Raw genomic sequence first — 18,204 nt, 5'->3', positions numbered from 1 at the left:
TTGTTTTGCTTGTACAGTGACTTAGTTGGATTCAACCTGTAGTATTTATATGTCATGTAAAATTTACCCAAATCTGTTACCCAAATCAATCCCACACCTTAAAAGAACCATACGCATTCCTGCTTATTACATTAAACCAAGATAATTAAAACAGTATCACAGAAGTTGACGCAGCAGAAAAGTTGACATGCTGCATGTTATGATATCACTCATAACTTGGAACTGTATCTTGACATTGTAAACATTTAAAATTTAAGTACAGAATGCTTTTTATGCATGAGCATGTGAGTATTTTAGGTTGTTTTTATTCTTGCTTTTACATTTGTCTGTAAGTCGCTTTGAGTTCATTCTTGAAAAAAGTGACTAAGAAATGTAAAAAGCAACTAATAATGAAAATAATAGAGTGAAACTTGAAAGTGCAGCTCAGAACACATATGCTGTGTCTCTCTTTTATCTGGGACAGAGCTGAGCAGTGGCCAGATTAGCCCCAACCCCCAGGGCTGAGGAAGCTGTCATTAAGTTGCCCTAAAATTGCTTTAAAATGAAAGGTATTTTATTTTATGCACCTATGCACTTTATTTATTTATAAACTTCCCTTCCTTGGAAAGAGCCCAGGGTGGTGCACATCAAACATACGAACAAAATATAGCACACAGAGCTATAAACATATATATACTAAAATCAGAAGAACATAGTTGCTGATGAGAAGCACATTTCCTGTTTCTGACACTGTAAATACCTGAAACATCATCTTACCTCTCATATACCTAGTCGATCACTATGCTTGGCAGGCAAGGGTCTCCTGCAGATACCATCTTTTCAGGAGGTCTGTTCTGTACAACATAGGAAGCGGACTTTTAGTGTGTAGTGTGATGGCACCTACCATTTGGAATTCCCTCCCCTCAAATATTAGACAGGCACCATCTCTATTTTCTTTTCGGCGCCTACTGAAAACCTTCCTCTTATACCAGTCTGCGTCTGCTTTGGAATTTCTTTTTAAGATGTTTTTAAAGATGTTTTGTTTTTAGAATGTTTTAAAGATATTTTTAATGTTTAGTCACTTGTCTTCTGCCCTGGGATCCTGCTGGGAGGAGGATGGGATGTAAATTTAATAAACACAGGCACAGCCTTTGCGTATACGGCCTTTAGGTACACCAGAAGTCTCTTGGAAAGTGATGGAGAGTCCACTTTTATAGAACACCAAAGCTGGAAAGAATTTCACAAGGCATCTACTCCAAATCCCCACCGAAAGGCAGGATTTTAGATGGCAGACTTCTTGGGTGCAGTCAGTCAGCCCTGTGATTGCTACTTACGACATCATCATCAACATAATCATTAAAGTCATTTTTACTGCATTTATTCCGAGAATACAAAAGTAGTTAATAACAATCAAAATTGCAATAATACAATCATAAAACAGTAAAATATTCCAATGAAATATTCAGTAGACATTAACTGAAGGTGCTGAAGAAACACCTGGGCAAAAAAGTGAGTCTTTCACTGACAGTAAAAGCGCACAACCCTTGGGGCCTGCCTAATCTCCTTTATATTGGGGGCACAATGTATTACGTTTCCTGGGACGGTATTGACCCCACTGCTATTTCCCTCGTCCGCCATTACTGAGCCAGCTTCCTCTTCCTGTTCCTTTTAGAAAACCTTTTCTTGCTTTTGTATGTGTCTCTGCTAATTTGGAGATGAGCCTTCGCCTCCCATCTTTTCTCCTGGGTCCCTCTTTAGAAGGCCAAGGAGAGAGAGGAGCGAATTTTTGCTTTGTGATTTGTTAATGTATTATTATTGGATGTTGTAACTGCTGCTTTTTGTAAATTGTATTTTTTTTTTCTTGGTGTATTTTTATATTTGTGTTTATTTTTTGTAAGCCTCCTTGAGGGCTTTTTCGCCAAAAGGCGGGGTAAAAATAAACAACAACAACAATAACAATAATATTACAGTCTATGCGAAGGAAGCCTACATTTCAGTATTTTCTTTGCAGCCACAAGCAGGGTTGCTATGAGTCTGTTTTCCACCTGGACCATACAGGAATTGAGGATCTGTGACGGGAGCAGCTTCTATCCTGGATGCTCAAAATCCTTGAAGGGTTGGAGAATGGGCTTGGAGAGTGTTTTCTCTTCTTCACCCAACCCCCCTCTGCTCTCACTCGATTCTTCCGCTTGCCCTGAACCTGACTCATGCTTCTCAGATCTGCAGGAAGCTGGAGGGTCGGGGTGGGGGCAGGGTGGAGAAGATGCTGAGAGGGGGGGGAAGGGAACAGATTGGTCAGGGCAGTGTATCCCATCCCTTGCCCCATGCTGTCACTTGACTTACCTAGGATTTGTGCTCAGGCTGATCCACGAGGGAGCCTCAGGTTCAGTGAAAGAAAAATGAGCCATCCCAGCATAAGTCCTGAGTCAGCCACGTAATAGAAGAAGAGGGTGGGATGGAGAGGACAGCATTACCTCAACCATTCTGCTACTTTCTCCAGCCATGTCTGTCTTTCTTTAGGGGTTACTGGCAAGCTAAGAACACAAGAAGAGCCTTGATGGACTCCATCGTGTCCAAAATTCTCTTTACAGCAGCGGTTACACTGATACCTGTGGAAGCTTATGAGCAGCCCATGGTGGCAACAGCCTTCTACTGTGGCTTATCCCCATCATTTTGTTCTCCAGTTCCCATCTCTACGTATGCTGATACAGTGTGAGCTATTAAGCTGCTTGATAAAATGAGAGTGGCAGACCTCAAAGGTGACTGAGGGGTGATATTTAGCCTCCCCCAGCCTTTGAGATCTGCAACTCTCTTTGTCTCAAGATGGTTGGGGAAAGCCCTACTTCATTCTCTCTCTCTGCCACACACTCACACACTATGAAATTTAGCAGGTAGCTGCCAGATTAGGGGCTTCTCAGTGCTAGCATATTTCCCATGCAACTCTTTGCCCAAAGAGGCTCATCCAACGATCTCACTCTTCTCATTTATACATTGCTCTGTGTTCAGCGGCACCAAATGCAGGAAGATCGCAGGTAGATTTATGCTCAAACCATTTCACTGTTATTTTCTGTGAAGTGGTTTGAGCAGTCTAAATACGATGCAATAACCATAAGAGATTATTTAAAATATGGTGATATCACTACAAGAGGACACTGACAATGGACTGTTCATTTAGAATATATCAAAAACCTAAATGAGCATAAAGCTTACCAAGAGATCAATTAACAATATCCGATAGCTTCATGCTCCCAAATAGTTCCAAAGCTAAGGGCATTCATGCCTAGCATTCACGCCCTTTTTGTTCCTTCACCCAAAAGGCCAGAAAGCGCCCTCAGAGTTCTTCTGACAGCAGTTCCCCACTGAAGGCTCCTAAGGCTTGTGGAGCTGCCTTACCCTATATGTGCCTGCTTGAGCACTTCATTCTGCAGAACCGGCACTGTTATAGGTGCCACATAATACTTGTTCTGCCCTTGTAAGAAATCATTCTTTTAGTGTGGTAGTACCTACTCTTTGGAACTCCCTGCCTATTGACATCAAACAGGCACCTTTCCTTTGCTGTATTCTTTTTGGCACCTGCTTCAAACTTTTTTGTTTAGGCAAGCCTATCCAGAGACATAGATTTGACGTGTTTTAATCATTTTAGTCTATTGCAGTTTTAATTGTTATAAAATGTTTTCAATTACTTATTTTTAACTTTATTGATAATTTTAGAGGTTTTCTACAATCAAGCAGTATATAAATGTTGTTAAATAAGTAAAATAGGGCTTCAGGAGTGGGAGCCAGGCTAGTAGAAACATCCACCGCACCCCAATGCAACACAGTCTGTCTCCTTTCAGAGTTCTCCAAGCTGCAACTTCCTTAATAAACCAACAAACCTTCAAAATGATGGATAAATGTATCAGTGCAAGGAATTAACCCTGAGCTGTCTTAAAGCTGTATGACCATATCCCTCTTCCTCTCCCAAGCTTATCCTGTGCAACATCCTTTAGAAATTTACTGGTCCCCATTACTTTTTGGGTGGGTCTCTTGACTGTTTGATTCACAGTCAATATTCAATATTTATTTATTTATTTATTGAATTTATATACCGCCCCATAGCCGAAGCTCTCTGGGCAGTTTACAGTAACTAAAAACATTAAAAACAAATATACAAATTTAAAACACATCTTTTAAAAACAATTTAAAAATTTAAAACAATTTAAAAACACATGCTAAAATGCCTGGGAGAAGAGGAAAGTCTTGACCTGGCGCCAAAAAGATAACAATGTTGGTGCCAGGAGCACCTCGTCAAGCAAGTCATTTCATAATTTGGGGGCCACCACAGAGAAGGCCCTCTCCCTTGTTGCCATCCTCCGAGCTTCCTTCAGAGTAGGCACCTGGAGGAGGGCCTTTGATGTTGAGCGTAGTGCAATAGTTGCAGGAGTGGATATGCAGCCACTTTATAATGTTCTCTATCACTATAATGCACAACAATTCTTCACTGTCATGTGTCCTGCGTCTGGGTCCTATTGTCATCCCAATTAATACTTGGATTTCAACAACTAACAGGTCACCCCATTTTGAGGCGAGCCCTCAGGACCTCCTTTGACATCCTGTTCAGAGATGACTCCCATATGCCTTCTCCTATTCTCCAGCCTTGCAGGCTCATGTGGCTGTAGAATTGGCTATGGTTGGAGCCTTTAAGGATTACAGATGGCTCTCCCAGGGGGTCCAGCCATTGGAAGGGGAGGCATTGGCAGTCTCCTTAAGCCAGGTGGCTCTGATCTTTTGCTAAAAATACCTGTTGCTTAGCCACAAGATCCACTAGGAGCTGACCAGGGTCCTGGCTTGGTAGATCAGGACCCTGGACAGCTCCCAATAGGCCCTGTTGGCTGAGCTGTGGAATGTGCTGCCTTGGCAAAGACCTGCATCATCTAAAGCAGCCTTTCCCAACCAGTGTGCCTCCAGATGGTGTTGGACCACAACTCCCATCAGCCTCAGCCAGCATTGCCAATGGTCAGGGAATGGTCATGGGAATTGTGGTCCAATAACATCTGGAGGCACACTGGTTGGGAAAGGCTGATCTAAAGGCTGCCAGAGCCTTCCCTTCCAGTGGCTCCCCCACCGCTCCCCGGCTGGTCTGCCTTTGCTAGAAGAGGCTCTGGTAATTGTGACCGCTTGCTCCGTGAGCCTCAAGCCCCAACAGAGCAGGATATATATTGCGTTTTCAACATGCATTCCAAAATGCTCCACATTTTCCTTAAGGCTGCAGGAAGCATTATAGAAGATGTCTGTATTACTGCACTCTTAACTCATTTTACAATTGATTATTAGTGACATTATTATATTTATTTTAAAAAAGGAGAGCTTGGTCTGTCTAGCTCAGTGCTATTCAAGCAAGACTCAGTAGTTTTGATTGTGGGTGTCTGTTCTGTGTACCTTGGACACCTTGAAATGGAAAGGTGATATGTAACTATAAAAAACAAATAGTTCCACTGGAACTATTGTCAGCTATAATGTCATATTTACCAGTCTCAACAGCCGCCTTTTTTGTAAAAGTTACGGTGATATTTTCTGCTGAGGTTAAACCTCTTGTTGATTCTTGTTGAATCAGTGTCTCCTTCAGCAGGTTTTCTGGAAATCAGAATTTCAACCTTTAGATTTTCTCCTGCCCTAATGTACTAGATTGACAATTCTTTTATGTCTGACCCAGCAAAACTGAAGAATGTCTGGAATGATAATACATTCAAACTTCTATAACCACTCATCTCCAACCCAGTGCCAAAAGTCATGTTTGCTTGAGCATAACAATAAACAACCAGTTTAAATCTGTTTGTTGATGTGGCACATTGTCAAATGAATGGTGCTTTTCAAACAACCTAGGGTGATGTGTTTTGGGGCCCCTGAAGATTAATGGCAGAGGGGCACAGGTAAACTTGGGTTCAATGGCATATGAATCACACCCACTTAAGCCACAGAGGCACAAGAAACCTTTGCAGAAAATGCAAGACTTTAGTCATATCCCAGCAGGTGGTTACAGAGAAGACTGCTCTTTCTACAGGTGTATAAACCTATCTTCCAAAAGTTCAGTGGCAGCTGTGTGTGTCTCAGGCAGCAGATTGAAGCACACTGGTGAATGGGGTAAATTAGCTGTTCTACCAACTGATTGCTGAAGAGAACTCTAAAAACTGCTTTTCTTCTGCATGTTATAGTAGCCTTTCACTGGTGTGGGTAGGCTGCTGAAATTCAAAACAGGATTAGGAAATGGGCTGTCTGCAAGGTATTAGTACATGTTAACATTTGCCCTTTTGGAAAAACAGTGCCATTACCAGGAAGGATGAGTCTGAGGTTGTCTCTGCATCCTTTTCTGCCACCACTGCCCTGACAGGAGCTGGGAGGAGGAGGAGGTTGCAAGTTGCCTCATACTTCTGAATAGGTGCATTATGGGAGGACCTGGAGCTGATACCGTTCCTGGCTCCATGCACATACTAGCATAGCAATTGCACTTGCAACACTTATATTTGAAACCAGTGGCTTGGTTGCACATCATTGTGGAGCCTGTGCATTTATTTATTTATTTTAACTTATAGCTCACCCTCCACCATATGATCCCAGGATAGTTTACAAAAATATCATAATTAAATCCAGTACAATTTACAATAAAATCATAAAGAAAAACCACAAAACAGCAGCTCAGAACAGCGATGCACATAATGTACAGCAATGCAAGAGGAGGAATGATATCCACGCAACCAAAGGCCTGGGTAGACATGTTGGTCAATCATAGAAAAAGTGAAGGTGCAAAACACACCTCAGGGGTGGTTGTTCATGGGGGGGGGGCACTTTCACATGCCACCCCCATTCAAACCACTGCCAGCAGGGCCACTGTGATGTTCCTATATTAATGTATATATGGTAAGTGTTGGTTGTTTAGAAGATACATGGTAAGTGGAGTGAAAGAGGGGGAGTGAATAGGCAGTAGAATGCGAGATGATTGGCTGAGTGTTTAAAATGGCTGAATGTATAAAAGGAAGAGTGAGAGTGGAATCTGGGGGGGAGAAGAGAACTGAGTGGGTTGCTTGGTGGGGTTTAGAGAGTTGTTTGCCAGGAGGGAGGTGGAGTTCGGATTAGTATTGAGTAAAACCATATGCTTATGTGCCTTAAGAAGAAATCTTGTTAATCTTGTTAGCTTTGTTATCTTTAATAAATACTTAATTTGGTTTACCAAAGGCCTGATCCTTGGCTGGGGTTTCACAGACCAGAAGGGAGGGTAAGGTAATGACCAAGGCTGAAGGGAAACTGTAACAAATGGTGGCAGCGGTGAAGAGAATAACAATACCAGTATTCAGAGTCTCTGGGAATACTAGTATTAGGACGTTACTGGTGGTTGCCTAGCAGGGGGATCTGTTGAGATCTGTGCTAGAGTGGGGAGAGAAACCATAAGAGAGTGCGGTCCGGACTGGTGGAGTCCCTGGTGGTGCCTAGAGACAGGCAGTAACCATGAGCAGGTAGGAACCTGACAGGGAGAGCCAGGGAAGGACGCATCACAGCCACCTCTGCTGATCTTAACTCCTGGGCAGGTTGACGTGAGAGGAGACGCTCCTTCAACCTTTAGATTTGCACCCACATAAAGACAGCAGCTTGCTTCAGTCAGACTGCAGGTGTTTTTATAGGGCTTCAGGGATCTCATTTGTACCAACATGCTCCTCAGTGTAGCTATATCTCACTTGACCCTTGTGGCAGCCTCAGTGGTAACTATTTTCCTTCTCTTTCATCTATAGCTCCAAGTGTTCCCCATGTTGATTAGAATTGCTGTTTCCATGATTTATACTGGGAATGATTATTCCTTCATACCCCTTCTTAGTAGCTTACTGCAGTGATGAGGCACTAATGTGGAATGTACGCCTGTCAAAACTTCCCCCGATGTTGACATGGTTTCCTCAATAAATTAAGTTTATTGATTAACAGCAAAAGAGAATATAGATTTGTTGTCAAACAAATACAAGGCAAATTGTTTCCAATTTAATAAGATGCATTGGGTGATAAGACAAGACTTTTGAACTTGGCTGGTTGCAGAAAAGAAGACTCAGTCGCAGATTAGCAATGTCGTTCTCCTCTGCCTTATTGGGTGTTCAGCCTGCCTTGCGAACAACAGCAGCAGTGGTGGCAGGGAGCTCTCTCCACCTTTCTCTAGCAACTCTTGGAATGCTGCCATGGCAGTGGCTTGAGCACCAGGAACGGCCCAATGGCCACTAGGCATGGCGTTGCAAATGCTTGGCATGACCCACCACCACTGAGGCCTGCAGGCACTGGGCTGGGTGGAGGCCATTACAATTTTTTTTTTGGTCCTGAGAGATGTGCTGGTTGAGCCCCCTTCCCCTGTGCCCCATCCCTGATGTAGCATCACTCTGGAGCAACATTTTGTCAGTGCTGATTGTGGGGGAATTTCAAGCGGCCACCTCCCAGGACTCCTTCGGCCCCTCCCCTGCCTTGCTGCTGCCCCATCACAGTGCGACCTCCATCTTATGCCCCATTGCCACGCCTGCTACTTGCTGGGCCACGGAGTAAGTCTACACAGGACCAACCCAGGGGAGAGGGAAAGGGAAAGGGGACCCAGTGATCAGGGGACAGTGATGGGGGAGGGCCTGATGATGGGGGCGGCAGCAGAGGGGTTTCTCAGGCCCCACTCAAACCTGGAGCTGCCCTTTCCCAGGGAAATGTAGTCTTCCCAGGGCATTTGACTGTTTGGCCTGGAAAACTGCAATTCCCATGGTCTCTGGCACCAGATATGCTACCACAGCCTCTTTGTAGTAATAAACCTTATGTTTCTTTATTCTTTCAACTACCACTCGTAATAGATCAGTTATCTCTGCATTGTGTGTGTGTAAAGCTTGGTTTGTCAAGCTCAGTTCTGAACGGAGCCATCAGAGTTCACCTTTCACGACTTCCCTTCTCTCAGCATTAGCTGTCTTTTTCTTTCCCAAGTACTTGCTTCCCAAAGCCTTTCTGTCTGCTTTGCCGTTCTCTGGTTTTATGTAACTTGGGTGCTGTTACTATGGTACACTTATTTTGTATTTGACCTGTATTTTTGATGCTCCATCTGGGTGGTTTCTGGTCTTCTTTCTGGTCTGTTGACCATAATAAACTAATAATTCTGATGATGATTCTGAGCAGGCCAGCCAATGGCAGCCAGAGGCTGTTCTTTCTGCCCAACCTTTCTTGACTTTAGGGCTGTTCTCAGCCACTAACTCCCAGAGGATTTATTGCCACAGAATTCCTCAACACATTTCAGTGTCGTGAACAATGCTAATACGTCATTTATTAAGAGCCTATAATTAGCTAGCAAGTAAAAGTTGGCAAAATATTCCTAAAAGTATTTTAATAGACAGATTTTTACCTCTCAACCCTACCAGTAATATTTTGTGTTGCAATACTATGTGTATTTTATGTGTTACCACATTGCTGCACATGTTGTTAACCATTCTGAGCCCTTCTGGATAAATCAGGTTATAAATAGAAATATATGAACTTAACAGAACAAATCATGCAACTTTTCTGGGTTTAAAGCAGCTGACGTTTTCAAGATGGAAGTCCAAGAAGCTCATAGGATGTGCAGCTCTGCAATGACTTACTGCTTTTGACTTCAGCATTCTTCAGGGAGAGTACTCAAGATTGAAGTGCTTTCAGGATCACCTTCAGATGTCTTCAAGCCCAAGGACAACACATTTCATCCTTAATGGCCAACTCCCATCTCCTACTATATCCAAGCCTTGGGCTGCAGCACATAAAGAGACATTTAATACCATTTGTGTTGGTGCCAGGCATCTGGAGGGCCAATCTATGGCCTTTAGGATTCTGTGCTAGGGTCAACAAGCGGCCTTTTCCTGTTCTCCACTCAGCCCCCCCCCAACCAGGCCCCTTTCTGGTTGTTGCATTGCATGCATGGGCATTTCCAGTGCATTCGAGAGGCAATGCAGTAGCAGGGCTGAGTGCATCATATCTGAGGGCTCTGCACTTACTGTGGGCTTACAATTTTAATTTTGGTGGGGGTAAAACTGCATATGGTTCTCTCCTTTGAATGCCAACGTGTCATTAAAGTGTCCTTCTCTGGCACTAAAATGGCTCAGCTGCTTGTCTGCTCTTCATGAGACCTAATTCTCACTAAAAGGCAGAGTAAGATATAAACTTGTACCTGAGCGATATCATTTCCGACTATTAGAGGCAAGAAGGCTCCCTTCAGAAAATAAATGAAAACAAAAAGGGAGGTGGTGGGCCCTCCAACATTGGAGGCCTTCCAGAGGCAGCTGGACAGCCACCTGTCTGAGATGGTTTAAGTTGGATTTCTGCCCAGAGCAGGGGGTTGGACTCGATGGCTTTATAGGCCCCTTCCAACTCTACTGTTCTATGAAAAAGGAACACAAACTTGGCAAACGAAATGCAAGCAGACAATAAGAGATGCTAAAAAAAGAATTTGAGGAGCACATTGCTAACCATAAAGAACAACTAAAAATTCTTTAAATAATGAGTAGCTGGAGACCTGCTAGGGAGATGGTTGGATCTTTGGTTGACAACAGAATCAATGGTGTGCTAAAGGAGGTTGCAGTGATGCTGAATGAATTCTTTACAGCAAAAGATGTAGGGCAGATCCCTGTGCCTGAACCTTCACATGAAGGGAATCTGAGTGGTGATAAGAGACAGTTCTTCTTATTGATACAATAAAAACAGACAAATTGCCAGGTCTGGCTGGCATGCACCCAAGAGTCCTCAAACAACTCAGATGTGAAATTGCTGAATTAAAAAAAAATAGTATTATGGGATTGGGGGTTGAGATGGATGATTTCTATGAATCCCCTTTCCAGCCTCTGATTTGGGATCTACAAGGGAAGACACCCGCTCCACTGCTCAGCCTAGTTTCCTTTGTTAAGCTAATATGTGAGCTAATGGCTTTGTCAAGCGGACATTATTTGCATAGGTAAGAATATAGCACAGAGGAATCCTGTTGCTATTGGAATTTTCTGGAGAGAGCCCCCCCCCCCCATCCTGGTGCCAAAGAGAGGCTTGTAATTTGAGTTCCTCTGAGGAGAGTCTGCGAACCTAAAACAGCTTGCTTTCTCTCAGTGTTTGAACCCTCAAAGGTATATGCAAGCATATAGATAGAGGTAATCCACTTAACATAGTGTGCATGGACTTTCAAAAAGCTTTCAACATGGTATCTCAGCAAAGACTCCTGAGTAAGCTTAGCAGTCATGGAATAAGGGGAGAGCTCCTCTTGTGGATCAGGAACTGGCTAGGAAACAGAAAGCAGAAGACTTAAGTAATGACAACAGAAGATTTATGTAACTTTAAAGTTGACAACGAGGACATTGAAATTGTCAAGGATTATCAATACCTTGGTACAGTCATTAACCAAAATGGAGACAAGAGTCAAGAAATCAGAAGAAGGCTAGGACTGGGGAGGGCAGCTACGAGAGCCCAAGAAAAGGTCCTCAAATGCAAAGATGTATCACTGAACACTAAAGTCAGGATCATTCAGACTATAATATTCCCGATCTCTATGTATGGACATAAAAGTTGGACAGTGAAAAAAGCAGAGAAGAGAAAAATCAACTCATTTGAAATGTGTTGGAGGAGAGCTTTGCGGATACCATGGACTGCGAGAAAGACAAATAATTGGGTGTTAGAACAATTTAAACCAGAACTATCCCTAGAAGTTAAAATGATGAAACTGAGATTATCATACTTTGGACACATAACGAGAAGACATGATTCACTAGAAAAGACAATAATAATTGGAAAACCAGCAGGGAGTAGAAAAAGAGGAAGACCAAAGAAGAGATGGATTGATTCCGTAAAGGAAGCCACAGACCTGAACGTACAAGATCTGAGCCGGGTGGTTCACGACAGATGCCATTGGAGGTCACCGATTCATAGGGTCGCCATAAGTAATTGACTTGAAGGCATGTAACACACACACAGCAGCAGAGAGTGAGGTAGAAAGTGGAGTTCCCCAAGGATGAGTATTGGGAGCTGTGCTTTTTAACTTGTTTGTAAATGATCTAGTGAGGTAGCCATGTTTGCTGATGATACCACATTGTTCAGGCTTGTTAAAACAAAAAGGACGCTGGAGTGGATGGGCCTGATTTGATCCAGCAGGACTCTGCTTATGTTCTCATGACTCATGTTGGTCTCACATTTGCATGCTGTACCAAGCAAACAAATAAAAAACCCAACCCTGTTTATACAGGATTGGCAGCTTTGTATGTGCAGTGTCTGTTTTTGTATATAGGAGCTTTTAATTACACACATACACACACACACATCCCTGTAGTCTGAATTGGTATAGTCCACACACATGTTTACTGTCTCATCTGGGGTTTGTGAGAAAAGAGCTAGGCCAGAGATTTAGGGCAAAATTTTGCTGCATTTCTTATGGGACTTTTATTTTCTTCTTATGTTTAGCTTTTTGGGACCTTCCTCCATGTAGCTCAAACAAATTTATGGAAATTTACGTGATTGCTCTTGATGTCGAGTTTATTGAAATATGCGTGACTGCCCCAAACAATTACCTTCCAATTGTCTTGTCAATGCCTTCCTGCCAGATAAATGCTTTTATAGACTCATCTGTAGAGGGTAATTGGAACTAGGTTTTGTTTCATGCTTCAAATTAGCAATTTGCCGGCTGAATTGGGTCTAAATTAATCTGCACTTTGGAAATCTCTTCTCAATTGTGCTGCCTAAATCTTATTAAGCTAGCATCCAATATGCTCATTGTACAAGAAAATGATCATAGATGGATTCAGATGACCACCATTTTTTCCCCATGGAAGGCAATTTTCTTTTTCTTTCTGTCTGCCTGCTTGCCTGCATGCTGGCAGTCAGATCATTGTAGAATGTTCTGTGTTATGGCCTAGTGGATGAATTTCTTATGTGCCCTTATTGTGGGCCAATATATCAGGACTGCTTGATGGGTTTTGTCCTCCATTGCTAAGCAGTGGACATGTGCATATATCTGGGTGATAAAAATGGGGTTTATCTCTCTAGAAGATGTGGCAGCTCTTTCCTGTCTGCTAGCTTTCCTTATCTCTTTTCCTTTGCAAATGGTTATTCAGAAACAACACTACAATGCCTTTTTCTCTTGGTAGAATTCTGCTTTTTTAAAATCAGCATACATGTACAATTCTAGATATGAGTGTTTTAGTGGATAATGAAACATATATAAGTCCTTTTAAATATTTTTGTAGAATGAACTGGGATCTCTAGCAAAAGCAGCCATTCTTGAAAGCTCTTCCTAGATCTTCTTTGGTTTTAAAATGACCTCGGATGTAAATTTTGACAGTGATTGACCACATCTTTATGTCTTGTTTGTAGAGCCAAATTGCACTTAGACCTTCTAAATCAACTATAAGGAGACGGGTAAGATATTCAAATTCTTAATGCATTTTCTTGCAGTTCGGGGCAGTGATCTCAGTGGAAAACACACCACACACACACACACACACACGGCTGAGCCTCTGCCATGCTCTGCCTGCAGAAGCCCCTCATCCCGGGACCCTGCCAGGGAAGCACAGCCCAGCAGAAGGAAAGCTGGTGTAAGGCCTGGAAAAGGGGCATTCCAGGGGCATGTTGGAGGAGGGGTGAGGGAGGAGTCTTAAGCAACATCTAACTTGTGTTCAGAGTGCTCCTACAGGTCCCAGCCTGGGCCAAAGTTACGCTGGAAAAAAGGTTGGTCTATGAAAATAATTACAATTGAAGTCTATGGAGAGTATTTACTCTCCGGTAGGAGTATTCATGAGAGCCAATGTTTACTTCCGGTCCCCACGTGCAGCTCCAGGCTGAAATTCAGCCCACCCAGAGGCTCCTGAACAGCTACTGGATGCCACGGACCTTCTCGGTGGCTCCTTTTCTGCTGGCACCCCTTCCGCCAGCTTCCCCTGAGTTGAATTGCTCTGCACATAACACACATAACATAAACATATGTTTAGAAGTGTGGTTATGCTTTAACTTGGATTCCTGCACTGAGCAGAGCGTTGGACTTGATGCCCTTATAGGCCCCTTCCAACTCTACTATACAAAGGAGCTTTTTTTAAAATTGTTTAACATTGTTTTGTTTTAATGTATTTTAAGGTCTGTTTTTATGATGTTTTAAAGTGTTTTTAGCATTTCTGTTTGCCTCCCTGGGTTCCTGCTGGGAGGAAGGGCGGGATATAAATCAAATAATAAATAAATAATAAACTGTTACCAAATCACTTAAATAATGCAGACAGAGTCCAGAGAGAAAAGTCCTGATAACACTTTACTGAGCAAACTTAGAAAAACAGTTTGTAATTCAAGGAGAAAGGGCCAGAGAGGCTTTCTCTTTCTTAGTTCAGGTCTTGTACACGGCAAGGAGACATACAACCAAACATACGGAGGAAAACTCTCTCAGAACTTCACAGCCAGTCAGAACACATACTACCTCAGTGAAGACCATGCCACTCTGCCTGGTTACTAAGCAACAGCTCCTTCACCACCACCACACACTTTGGTTAGCTGACTTGCTGATAACAGATTTGACCCTTAAGTTACATACTGAATGAACTCTCCTGTGACACTTGCAACAGTAACTACATTCCAGTTATGCAAAAGTCAGAGGTTTTTACGCCTACACACAATATACACTTCTGCATCATGGCAAGCAAGAGGCATTATCACAGTTCAAAGACACATTTTAACCAGGCAACAGCATTCGAGGATGGTGTGCAGCAGGGCCATTGAGGGATATCTTGTGGTGAGAAGTATATACCCTGCGGAGGAGTCCTATGTGTTTTTTAGTCATAAGCCTGAAGTATCCCTGACAGATCTGGCCAGCTCTTTACTTGAAAAAAGAAATGTAGAAAACCACACACAGGTACAGGATTAATATTTTATAATATCAAGAATAAAATGTCTGAAAAATACCTTCAAAATTCTGCTCTATAAAACCTACTGTCTCTAGGAATCAGCTCTATAGAAATTTCGCAGCCATCTTTAAAGATGTACTTGGTGTTGCCTTGGTATATCTGGCATATGCTAAACCTAACTTTAAAAAACAGTCCTGTTCTTTAGCTTTTAAAGTTATTATGGCTGTTAGGCATATTTGTGTGCAGCTTTGCACAAGTAAAAAGGATATTGTGGACATGGCAGAATGCATAAGAGTGCAACTCCTCTCAAGTGGAATCACAGCTTTCTCCCCTGAAATCCTTTCCTTAGCGTTCAGAAGGAAGGATCCCCAGAGGTCTGCTTGCTGTTCTGTGTGTATGCTGGACAGTGAATGGAGCACTCCTTTGATCAATATTCCATTCACCATTGCTGAGAGCAGTCATGCATAGGAAGATCCAATTAGACCCTAGATTCCACATCAGCTGCATTCATACGGGGCACAGGTCTCAGTGAAGCTTCTAGGAAAACCAGATTGAAAAGAGAGATTGGTTTATTGAAATTCAGCTCATGAGCACCTTTCAGAGCAAAGGGGAGAAATTGCCCGAAGCCCCTGGACTTGTTTTAATCAACGACTTTGTGCAGCACATCAGTAATGAATAGAAATTTAAATTAATTTCCATTGCGATTGGTTCCTTGCTACTAATGGAACACTGAGCTGCCAGGAATTGCATCTTCAGTGGCACTGACTGGGCCTGTGAGGTGGGCATCTAGGGCCATGTTTGGGCAAACTTCCAACCCCCAGCAGATGGAGAGCTGGCAAGTACCTGGAGCAGAGTGAGCAGCAAGGGATATGCTAGTGCTTCATTGCCTACTCCCATCAATGGATTGATCCGACAGAGCGCAGCAGACCTTGGCAGTGGCACAGGACTAGCTATCTAGGATTACCTAACTCCAAGATTAGGAGGATTCTGGTCTGGGGTTTTATAATCCCATTTTGAACTTCATGCAGTTTTCTCTCCTGACCAGGATTCCAAGTGGCATAGAAAAATGGGCCTGAGTGTAGAGCTGCTGGCTTGAGTCCCATGACACCTGGTACTTTACAGGTCAGCTGCAGAGAAAGTCTGCATTGCAGTACAAGGTACACCGGCCAGCTGCATACTGGTGTGTGCAGGGTATAGCAAACAGAGTTGCTCAGACCCCAGTGTTGGGCAGAAAAGAGACTTTCTATTACGCAAATGCATTCCTGTGGAGAGTTCTGTAGCATTACATAGATGATCTCAAGGGTGGAGTGCTCTTATCTGGGAAACCACTCTGCCCTGAATAGATCAGGCTGTACAGCAGACCAGTGTTGAGCAATTACATTTTGGAAACTGCACATGTGCCCAAGAAAAGCTGCTGGCTCCTGAAATACTGAGAGGGGCCAATTGTAATCTGCGCTGCTTGTGCCCTGATTGCCAATCCCTCCCGCGCACTTGCAAAAGTTTGTTCTGCTTGTACCGAAGAGAACAATCGGTATTTCTTTTCCTGGATGTCAAATCCAGCTAGCTTTGTGAGAACATGGTTGTTAACATGCCTTTGTGAATTGTGTCACATCTTCTGTCTTCATTTTTAAAACATCTCACACAAGTGACACTTTGAAATTACTTTATTTTGTGAAGCCTTTGAGCAGTCACAGTCTAGAGATCATCAATGGAATGTGCACTGAATTATGACTAATTTAAGAATTGGACGGAATATGATAAGAGGAGCTGAAAGTGTCATTCTTTAAACCAAGATGATTAAACAGGGAAAAAGATTGAGAGGAAAAATTAATGATCTAGGTGAATGGTAGGGATGTTAACAGTCATCTGAACCCAAGTGGGTTCAGTCAACAAAAGATAACCAGCCATTCATTATCCATGGAATGAGACTACCCCTCAGCCCTGGCACAAAAGTCTTCCCTTGAGATCTTCTGCCCACTTTATTATCCACACCTTGAAAAGCTGTTGCAGCTCCGAAACGTTTGGAAAAGCTGATTTTGACATTTCAAATGATAGTGAGTGCCAAGATCACTGTATCCCAAAACACTGGGAACCAGCCCTTGCAGATAAATAGCAGTTGCCAACTTACCAGGGTGGAAAACCAACCCTGCAAGGTAGGTGATGCCACCAGTTCTTACATTTACTGGTCTGGGCCAGGAAACTCTCAAACCTTCGAATAAATGGACATTCCTGAGATTCCAAAGAAATCAAGAGCTAAAAATCAGACTGTCTGCTTCCTAGAGCCCCAAGCAAACAGGTTGCAGTAATGAGCCAAGTTTGGCCAGGTGCTGGATTTAGTAACCTGGACAAACACACACCAGTAAATGTGAGGTGCCTTTGTTAAAAATAATTAATTAAAAATAGCAGAAGCAGAAGGAGAACCAGTAAGAAATATAGTTAGAAAATACCATTAAGAATAATAGTGTTGGAAATTTTAAATCAAGATAAAACAAAAAAGACTACTCTTTAATACATACAAGCAGAGCATAGGAACAGCGACCCCACCAGAGAAAAAGAAACATGTAACCCAAGATGTTACAAGGCATCAAGAAAGGCGTGGGGCATCAGGACAAAGAGAAAGGCTAACTTTACAGTAAAATGGTATAACAACTAAGATGAAACCAAAGAGCCAATCAAAAGTTTTCTCTAGTGAAGCTTTCCAGTGCCATGCTGTATGTGCGTTCCCACAGCCATCCCGCCATCCCAGTTAGGAGGCCCCATCTTGGACCCTGAAGCCCGGCACTCTCCAGGTAATGCATGGCTACAGCATGAAATCATTTCTCTTCTGATGAGACCAGGCTCCTTCCCAGTGGCAAGATCTTACCCACATTACAGAGCCATTTTCTAAAGCCAAGAAATCTATTTTCTTGACAGTGAGTATTATGGAATGGACAGCAAGTGCTTAGTCTACTTCAGTGGTTCCCAAACTTTGTTCCCCCCAGACCACTTGAAAATCGATTATGATCTTGGTGGATCACACAAGGATTTTTCTACCTGTTATAGCAATTGTGACATGCTGTGCTAGATGCTGTATGGTTTTTAATTGTATTATTGTGGCTTCCTTTCCTTCTTATACTGTATTTTGCCGTAGTACAGTTGGCATTCCATAGAATTCCAATCCAATCCAAGTAATAAAAAAGCATATAATTAAATTTCAGTATGGGTATTTAATGCAGACCTGTTGCAGACCACCTGAACGAAGGTCACAGACCCCTCTGATCCACAGGCCACAGTTTTGGAGCCTCTGGTCTACTTTAAATCACTTGGCAAAGTTTTAAATGTCAGGTTTTTTTAAAAAAAAATTGACCACAAGTAGATGCACAAAACT

At 42.8% G+C, this 18,204-nt stretch overlaps 1 protein-coding gene across 2 annotated transcripts in view; it reads left to right on the top strand.

The window, feature by feature from the left end:
* DNAI1 (dynein axonemal intermediate chain 1) overlaps positions 1 to 18,204 on the top strand; it is a 193,031-nt gene that overhangs the window by 1,940 nt on the left and 172,887 nt on the right. For both annotated transcript variants that reach the window (XM_061613218.1, XM_061613219.1), the window contains exon 2: positions 13,327 to 13,371. In XM_061613218.1, coding sequence (XP_061469202.1) covers positions 13,327 to 13,371 — 45 coding nt within the window. The remainder of the gene's footprint in view (positions 1 to 13,326; positions 13,372 to 18,204) is intronic.

This window comes from Rhineura floridana, chromosome 1, assembly GCF_030035675.1.
Source record: "Rhineura floridana isolate rRhiFlo1 chromosome 1, rRhiFlo1.hap2, whole genome shotgun sequence".
Classification (NCBI taxonomy): Eukaryota; Metazoa; Chordata; class Lepidosauria; order Squamata; family Rhineuridae; genus Rhineura; species Rhineura floridana.
This window is presented reverse-complemented; position numbering and strand designations above follow the sequence as displayed.